Source organism: Bemisia tabaci, unplaced genomic scaffold (assembly GCF_918797505.1).
Source record: "Bemisia tabaci unplaced genomic scaffold, PGI_BMITA_v3".
Taxonomy (NCBI): domain Eukaryota; kingdom Metazoa; phylum Arthropoda; class Insecta; order Hemiptera; family Aleyrodidae; genus Bemisia; species Bemisia tabaci.
This window is the reverse complement of record NW_027311759.1, coordinates 65067-74906: the sequence shown is the minus strand read 5'-3', so window position 1 is coordinate 74906 and position 9840 is coordinate 65067. Positions and strand designations below refer to the sequence as shown.

The 9840-nt window shown below is 38.8% G+C and overlaps 1 protein-coding gene across 1 annotated transcript in view; it reads left to right on the top strand.

The window, feature by feature from the left end:
* The first annotated feature begins 397 nt into the window (after positions 1-397).
* The window catches only part of LOC140225869 (uncharacterized), a 45974-nt gene continuing 36531 nt past the window's right edge, over positions 398-9840 (top strand). The window contains exon 1 of the mRNA XM_072305853.1: positions 398-1108. Within this exon, the coding sequence (XP_072161954.1) occupies positions 1088-1108 (21 nt within the window). The 5' untranslated portion in view covers positions 398-1087. The remainder of the gene's footprint in view (positions 1109-9840) is intronic.

Genomic DNA, 9840 nt, shown 5'->3' with positions numbered 1-9840 from the left:
GAAAAGTCCAACAACCGTACCCCCTACGAGTTCCCTCAATACGAGTGTCGGGTACCCCTCAATTCTGATTATTTTTTTCAAGGGTAGATTTTGATTAACTTACTGCGAAAAATTATTGCTCGTAATTAGGTTTTTGTGTAGTGTCCTTACCTACAGGAGTAGGTGATGCAGCAAGGACCCTACGAAGTCAATGACGTAAGAAAAGAATCTAGTGTTGCAAAATAAAACAAACGGGAGCTGTCAGGCCAAAGCATAGTATCAAGCCGCGACGAAAAACTTGACAACGTCGCAATGAGCAGCAGGATCTACTCCCCTCTCACGTAGCGGTAGCCTACGCATACTTTTTGTGATGACGTAGAATAAGGCTAAGCTGTGATTGGCCGTTGCTAGTGATAACGGATGCCCACACCTTTCTACTTCCATTTCTGAGCCAGTTCTTGCATTTCTTTTGTATTGCACCAACCGCAGCTTCTGTGCCTTAAAAAATTCAGATTTCGGTTGTGGATGGACTCGTAATCGTGTTTTCGATTCAGCTATTTGAAACGTCTTCTACTCGAGTGCCTTTAATTACAAGCTGTTGTGCCTCCGTCCTTCAACTTTGTCTAGTGTTCCGCGATGAATCATTGTTCCGTCTGCTGCAATGTGTAATCACGGCTGGCATTTTTCCGTTAAAATCTCTTTTGGTGCAGGCCGAAATTTTTAGAAATGATCGTGGTTCCTAAAAGCGTATTTGGTCGGTGAAAATTATATCTTGTGCGGGTTTCGTGAGTTTTTTGTAAGTTCGCTCTGTTTGTTTACATGCTCCGTGGAAGAAGCAACTTCATAGGCAACTCTTCTTACGATGTAATTACAGCACTTACGTTTTCCTAATTGAGTTTGGATACTTTCACCTTGTCATGCATGTAACATGTAGTAATTTCGCAGTGCCCTACAGTTTAAAACAGCTGTGTATCCGATGATTTGATTATCAGTCCACGATATTTTGATGGTGATAACGGTTCAGCATATTGGAAATGAAGTGTTCTTGAGTGTTGATTCCAACTGCCCTTTGGATTAATGAAACGTCCCGTGTTATTACCTCATCAAGATGGATAATGCATATCACAAGGTAAGGTTATGTTTTCTTTCTGCAATCTTTTGTTGGATTAGAGAAAGCTGTGGCTAGTGGCTACGACAAAGCTTCTCTTTATTCGTGGAATGTAATGGAATCGGGATCCTCCTTGGTTCCAACCGATTTTGCCTGCTCTTTCAAGAAACGTAATTTCACGAAGAGGGCGGCTAGACGTTTGCTTATGTTGGCATGCAATGGAAGCATGTAAGTTGGGCAAGTCCTCAGTAATTCAATTGTCCTTTTAAACGTAGCTAGAAAATGATAATGGATGATCAAATTACTTTGATGTTAATGTTACTTAATTGGAAGGGGTCTCAAAAGTTCAAGTAAAACTATAAAGATGTACATGAATAAAAGTGAGACCAGGATTCGGCGTAACTACAATCTCAACCCACCTTGCAAGACCAATCCAAGCGTTCCATTGGATCGCACGGAATGGGCTGGACTGTGGCCGTGGACCAAATCAATAAGTTATGCATTTTGTCACATCCCATTGCAATTAATTGTGATCTATGATTTTGATTTTAAAAAAAAGGCCTTATGAATTCAGGTGTGTCGTCGGAGTCCACTTATCTGATACTGTATGGCTTCGCTGTTTTCTAAATACATGCAGCATCTGCAACTGTGTATCATGAAATTCCCGAATTAAGTCACAATGAGCCATTCTTTCTAGACAAATAATACACCAAATGGAATGCATTTAAATGTTGCTTCTAATAAGTGCAAAACGCATGATTTTTATGACGATATGCGTTTTAAATGTTATGCCGCAATCACACGCTGCATGTGGCTTGAATGTGGAAGTCATCGGCCTGATGCCTGAATTTTGCGCGTGACATGCAAATTTCAGCAACGATTCTCAGCAATCATCGGACTAATGTTGGATTTGTCTGAACTATTCGAATAGATTTTATTCACATCTGGTAGAAAATAACTCGAATTTGCAAAATTTCAGCCGTTGGGCAATGACTGTTGACTTCCACATTCAGCTACCAAATTCAGCGTGTGATTTCGGCATTAATCATCTACCACAGCTGGTTAAATTCTTAAAACATGGGCAGATTATCATAAAAATATGCAATTGTACACAAGACACACATTGGGATGCAGGACGTCATAAGATACGTTTCATCTTATGACATGCCAAACAGAGAAAGTGAACACAACTCAATAAACCCATCAACCTCTGGAGACCAACATACTTAGGATGGGTTCTCTGGAGGCATCAGAGGAAAAGCTACTTAATTTCCCATTGACAAACTTCCTTCATGTAGGTGTTATGGCGGCTCAAATCAATGTCATTGCACTCTTTTGCTGTCTATTCTATTTCTAAGTGGCGTGATAATGAACTCATTGAGGTCATCTCACCGCTCAGCACCTATGAAAGGTGCTGGGCAATTGCATTTAGCGATGGCCTGCCGTGATAGTCATTGGGTGATCAGTGTAAAGTCAGCAAGACTTCAAGAACAATTGTCAAACTCTCAATGGTACTCATCGGGTACCTAACCAACGATTGATCTGAGGTCTCCTGATGACAAAATTCATCTTGGGTCAAATGTTAGGCACTCATATGTGAACACTCCAGCCATTAGTTAATCTAAACAGAGTTGCACAACACTCCCTGTTTAACAGTGGGTAATTCTGTCGCAGAATGGTTTCAAATAATTTTTCTACACAATCAAAGTCTCTGCATACACAGCATGTATATCATTAGTTCTTGCTGCCTTTACTGTAAAGCATCTAATTTTAAGTCTCAAACAGTAATGTGAAATTCAACCATAACTGACCATTACCTTATTGAAATGCAGCCAATGTTCTATTGAAATGTCAATGAAAACTGCTGCAAGACTTGCGATTAGTGACACACAGCACAGCATCCCTGATGCAACCACTGTAGGTCCTTCGTTGCAAAATGACGTACGATAACCCTATTTACATCAGCATTCATCAGTCGTGCTGTTTTAATGTAGTAAGAGCTGCATCTTCATTGAACATTGTATTACATTGTGCCCAAGCTAGGATTGTATTTAGCAAATTGATAAATTATATCGAAGGATTAAATATAAACAAGCGGTCGGGAATACATCTAATTAATAGGATGTCAAATGAATAATCAGCTTGAAGGTACCAAAAAAAGTACCGGTTTTTTTCTTCCTAGGAGATACTGAATTTCTTGGAAAGGCACTGAAAAAGTACTGCAAAAATAACTAATACTTTTTAGCCGGTTTTTGTAGACGCCCTACTTACGCGAGACATGAATCCTGATATGGAGAGTTGGCAGTTCCGAAAACGCCTTCAATTGCGACGTGATACCTCACGCGTTCCGGAGAGTACGTATAGTTGTATCATTGCGCCTTAGGAATACGATAGCCGATTCATATCAAGTCAGCGTCCGTTCCAGTCTTGTCGGTTTTCCTTTGCCACTATCATTGCAGTTTCGGCCACATAGTTTAAGTGTGTCGAAGCTAGGATTGTATTTAGCAAATTGATAAATTATATAGAAGAAATAAATATAATCAAGCGGTCGGGAATATATCTAATTAATAGGAAGTCAAATGAATAATCAACTTGAAGGTACCAAAAAAGTACCGTTTTTTTTCTCCCTATTACGCACTGAATTTTTTGGAAAGGCACTGAAACGGTACTGCAAAAATGCTAAATACACGTCAGCCGGTTTTAGTAGACGCCCTATTTATACGACAAGAGAATTCAGATGTGGAAAGTTGGTAGTTTTGAAAACGACTTCAATTGTGGTGTGATAATTCTCGCATTCCGGAGAGTACGAATAGTTGTATTTTTGCGCCGTAGCAATGCGATGGAAGACTCAAATCACTTCGAGCAGTTTCGAAAACGCCTTCAATTGTGGCGTGATACGTCACGCGTTCCGGAGTGTACGTATAGTTGTATCATTGCGCCTTAGCAATACGATCGTAGTTTCATATCAAGTCAACGTCCGTGCCAGTCTTGTTGGTTTTCCGTTGCCACTATCATTGCAGTTTTGGCCGCATAGTTTAAGTGTGTCCCAGCTAGGATTGTATTTAGCAAATTGATAAATTATATAGAAGAATTAAAAATAAACACGCGGTCAGGAATACATGCAATTAATTGGATGTCAAATGAATAATCAGCTTGAAGGTACTAAAAAAGTACCGGTTTTTTTCTCCCTATTATGCATTGAATTTTTTGGAAAGGCACTGAAACAGTACTGCAAAAATGCTAAATACTTGTCAGCCAGTTTTTGTAGACGCCCTACTTATGCGAGACATGAATCCTGACATGTAGAGTCGGCAGTTTCGAAAACGCCTTCAATTGTGGCGTGATACCTCACGCGTTCCGGAGAGTACGATAGTTGTATCATTGCGCCTTAGCAATACGATAGAAGATTCATATAAAGTCAGCCTCCTTGTCGGTTTTCCTTTGCCACCTTTCTCCTCATTTTTCTCCTCTCTCTCCTCCTTCATTTTCCTTACCTTCTTTTCTTCTCTCTTTTTTTTCTGCTCCTCTTTCTCTACTACTTTATCTTTCTCTTCCTACGCTTCTCCAACAGATTAAATCTCGATCAATTGATAAATTATTTCTACGCAAAATCAATGGCAAATCTTTGGACGCTCGTCACTACAAAACTTCTAAATTTATATTTGAGAAAGGAACATTTTGGCCCCAAAATCAAAATCGAATTAATGAAAAAGCTAATATGCTCTAATTCATGTGTTCTGATATTTTATTTGTTAATCATCTGTGTTTTTTCTAGGCATATAATTATTTGTCTCCTGAAATATATTATAGAAATCAATAAGATGAATGAATAAGTTATAGAAATCGTGAGAATGGTCAAAAACTATAAGTCAAAGATGTATTCATCTGAAAAAGGTGCTACCAGGGGTCATGAAACATCAAATAGACTAAAGTATCGACCCCTGTGTATTACTGCCAAAACTAGCACCATTTTTGTCGGCGTTTAGCCGAGGGTAAAACCCTCGTTTCCACCGTCCACCACGAGGAGGAACCGACATCAGACGGCAACGCCCTGGTTCGCAACGACAAGTTCTGGGCGCACCCTCACTCACAACAGTGAACAATTCGCCAATGACCGAATGCAGGGAACTCCTCTACCACCGTGCGATCCAGCAGTGAGACAACAAACTCGTAGCTGGATACTCTCTACAGAGATAGAGATTGCTGAAACTTTGTCCGGCTTGTTCGGCCCAGGAGAACAGAATACCCTGAGCCACGAGGCCCCGGAACTCTCGTGAAGTATTCGGCTCTCCTGCATCAAAACCTACTTCAATCTGCAACATCGCCCCAACCACCAGCCCGTTTGAGAGGCGTCCGACCCTCCGGTTCCGACTTTGCCTGGTCTAAAGTGTCCCGGGGGGGATGACGGCTTTAGACTTAATGCGCAAGCATCGGCAGATACCGGAGGTTGACCAGTACAGGATTGCCAGGCTTCGATCGGTCACCCCTGCAATTGGTCACTGACGAATCGCGCAAAGTCGGTCACAGATCGGGATTTTCAGACCACTGTGTACCGGTTGATCCTTGCACCTCGCGGTTCAAGGATATGGCCTAACTACTATCAGTGGTCCTCTGAAGATCATCTTTCCCCTCATGTTCCTAAGGTTCCGCTTGATCTCTTCCGTAAGCCAGGGATATGGACTAACAACCAAGGTAATAACGTACCAAGGTTCCGCTTGATCCAAGGCTGCAATGGATATGGCCTAACATCCAAGGTGTGAACAGCCCTGCTGCGCGCGAAGCAGGGCACCGAGGAAGTGGTTGATCCATGCCCGAGCGTATTAGGGATATGGGCTAACAACCAAGGTAATAACGTACCAAGGATGCGCTTGATCCTACATAGCTCGTTACGATGTGTGAAGAGATATGGGCTAACAACCAGAGGCGAGGGAGGGTACAGAATCACAACAGTTTGCCGGCGTTTGGCACGGGTCAGAGACCCGCCCCAGGTCCACCACGAGGAGGCTCCGGCACCAGACCCTTTTCTCTCTCTTCTCACGTTTCCTCTCGCTTTTCCTCTCGATTTTCTTCTCACTTTTCTTCTTGCTTTTCTTCTCGCTTTCCTTCTCGCTTTCCTTCTCAATTTCCTTCTCGCTTTCCTTCTCAATTTCCTTCTCGCTTTCCTTCTCAATTTCCTTCTCAATTTCCTTCTCGCTTTCCTTCTCAATTTCCTTCTCGCTTTCCCTCTCACTGTTTTACTGTGTGCTTTCACTGTTTTATTCTCTTTTATGTTCTCTCTATTCTTCTCTTCTTCTTCTCCCATGTCTCTTCTTTTCTCTCCTCTCTCCTCTCTATTCTTCCTGTTCTTTCTCTTATCTTCTTCCTCCTCTTTCTATTCTTCTCCCTCTCCTCAAACTTTGAGTTTACCCTATACGAAGAGGTACTTTCACGAATGAGCCGTAAATAGTAGTTTTTCTATCGTAGAATATAGTCTATTTGATCCCCAGGGAATCTAGTAGCCAGTAATAGACTTCTGACAGTGCTTCAGAAGACAAACGCATACCCCGTCACTGAGACAGAGAATTGACGAAGGAAGTGATTCGGTCACTTCATTCGAAGTTAGGAAAAGTCTCAAAATGGTGAGCAATAGAAAAATGTTGAACATCTTATTTATAATCAAGAATCTCATTCCTAGACAAAAGTCCTGAGGACAGAAGAACTCGCGATCCCAGTGGCGTGGCGTGAATTGCGATATATCGATTGTTATGCCATTTAAATCCATGGTAAAAAATCGATTATTAAGGTGTTCGCTACGAACACCCATAAGAAACTCAATGAAACACATCTACACCGAACCACACTCGTTCATCATATGTATGAACTGATATTAATCAAAATTAATCATTTATTGTCTCAAACTGTGCTTTTTGCTAAGTCCTGACGACGGCTGAGGCCGAAAAGCTTCGACTATTAAGTTCCTGAATTTCAAGTTAACGTGAGTTAACAGTTTATTTTAATCCATAGCACTGGCTACCCAACAAACCAAAAATTACACAAAAACTACTACCATAATGTTGTAAATCAACACTTTCAATACATATTGTCATTGAAAGATCAAAATTGACCAAGACGGATCCTAAATATTAGTCGTAAAACTGTAACCTCAGGCGGAATTTTTTTCGTTTTGCAAAACAACCTCTAGTATAGCAATAATGAAAGTTTTGGTGGTTCACTTGCCTCGGCACAGTAAAACTAAACTTAAGAGAGCTCATCGTTTCCCGCGTGAAAGAACGTAACTTCATTTCAATGTTGCCAAATGTCCCCTCGCAAATTGCATATTAAGTAGGAGGATCTTGAACTTTCCTAACTGGAAATTTCATTGATAATTTTCCCCGAGATTTCATGCAAAATTAAAATAAAAATTACACAGGCACATTTTCATTAATTTGTTTTACAAAGTTGTGCCTGAAAATTGCACAGGCATAACTTTGTAAAATAAAGTAATTGTTTGAGTCAATTTGGTGACCTTGGAATGGAGCTACATTCCTTCATGCGGGAGACAAGTTTTACATTTAAACGTCTGGTCAGTTCTACTTATTTGTGACAGACGAGGGTTAAATGGACTACATTTTGCAATTAGGAACTAAAATTTCTGGCTCATCCTTAAAAACACTTTTGTGCATCGGGAAACTAATGGCTCATAAGTTATTTCTAAACTGAGTCAGAAATTATAGTTCCCAATTGCAAAATGTGGTCCAAATGAGTCTGGAGGCTATTGGAGCGGAGGAAAACTTATTATTCATGTGGAAGCTACCTTTCATAACAATATGCCGGGCCCCTTTTACTAGTGACCAGATCTGTAAGAGGGGACCTATCTTTCTGAGGACAAAATTCCTTTACTCAGGAAATTTGATCCTAAATCTCAAAAACTGTCGTGAAGCTTGAAGACAAAAATTCCTAGGTTGTAGAAAAATGTTGTTCATGTGTCCGCAAAAGGTTAAGAACAATTTTCTCCTGGAGGAGAAGCTCTTTTTACATAGATCCACACACAAATAGACTGCATTTTGCAATTGAGCACTAAAATTTGTGTCTCAAGTTCAGAAACAACGTAAGTACCCATAGTACCATATGCTCATAAGTGTTTTTATAGATGAGCCAGAAATTGTAGCTCCGAATTACAAAACTTAGTTCAAATTAAGTAACGTTGACTCAGACCGCTTTCGGCGCTCTGCTCAATCTTCACCAGATTGAAGGCAAGAAGGAAGTAAAGCAGTCGATAACCTAACAAGGTTTAACAGTTAATTTCCACCACGACGCACTTTTAGACCCCGGCTCGTCAAAAATTCTTCCAAAGACACGAGGCACTCTGGAAATTCATGAATAATCATCCAAAATTGTTACATATTATTACTTTGCTCTATGATGACCCATGTCTCCAGTAAAAATCTTAGCTTGAGGATACGCCTGGTTTTAGAAATACAGCGTTGACAAGTTTCCATATTTAAGCTTTAAAGATTATCGTATCATCAAGTATCTTACTTTCTGTAAACAACTGTCATTGGATGTTTCATGATATTTTAAGACATTTTATCAACAGTCAGCGTACATTTTTCTAAAAAAATACGTTAATAATAAATAATTTTTCTACGTTAATGCTGTTAATTATGTTGATACAACGTTGCAAACTTGACATCACAGACCTATAAAAATACCCATTTTGTTCCGTTTTTTTAATTAAAAAACGAACTTATTGACCACCTAAAGGTATGATAATGTGGTTTAGCTTAAATTCTATGATAAGATTAGTCTTGGGTAAAGGTTTCACCGCGAGTGTAAGTATAGATTTAACGATACAGCGTTGCAAAGTTTATGTATGTAAGCATTAAAAATGTTTGTATTTTTAAGTTCAGTGTTCGTTTGTTTTTTTTTTGTTTGTTTTTGTTTTTTTTTTGTTTTTTTTTTGTTTTTTTTATGAAATAAACCATTAACGTTATCTGCAGATGTAAGATTGATTTGTAGTGATACAGCGTTGCCAAGCTTACAATTTTGAACTCAACGAAATATGATTTTTTTAAAAAAATTTTTTCCAGTTTAAGATAAAATCAATGGGTATCATCCCTCATATCAATCCAAAATATCAAGGTCTGATGTCGGTTCCAAGTGACAATTAGTTTTTGCAATAATACTATCGTCAAGTTTATTCACAAGCAATAAATAATAGACGATTTTAAAATAAAGATGCTTCCAGTAGTTATTTGATATCGCTTATTTTTTTATTTACATTGACATTTTTTTCTTTCATTTTTATATGACTTTCTACCGTACATTATTTTTTATAGTTTTTTATCTTCTTCCTTCAAAATATTTTATTCATGTGATGCTTCAGTATCAGTCCTGTCTTGCCTTCAAATCTATAGAAAACGCCTCAACATGATGCCAATTTTAAACTTTCACCCTCCGAAAGTCATATTTAAATAATTTTAAAATTCTCTCTTAAGGAGGCGTCTGGGTTTTTTATAAATTAACGCAACAGTGATTTAAATATTCTATTTAGGTTTTAAATTATATTTTATTGTTTTGTTGGTGTATTTATTATTTTTCGTTCATTTAATTTACTTTGCATCTTTTTTTTTCCTTTTTTTTTTCCTTCTTCTTCTTCTTTAATATTTTCAAAATCTTCCATTCTTACGTTCAACATACTCAGTTTTTTAAGGCATAATGAATGTATCGTCTGTATCAAGATTTATTTCTACTTAAAAAAACCCAAACGCCAC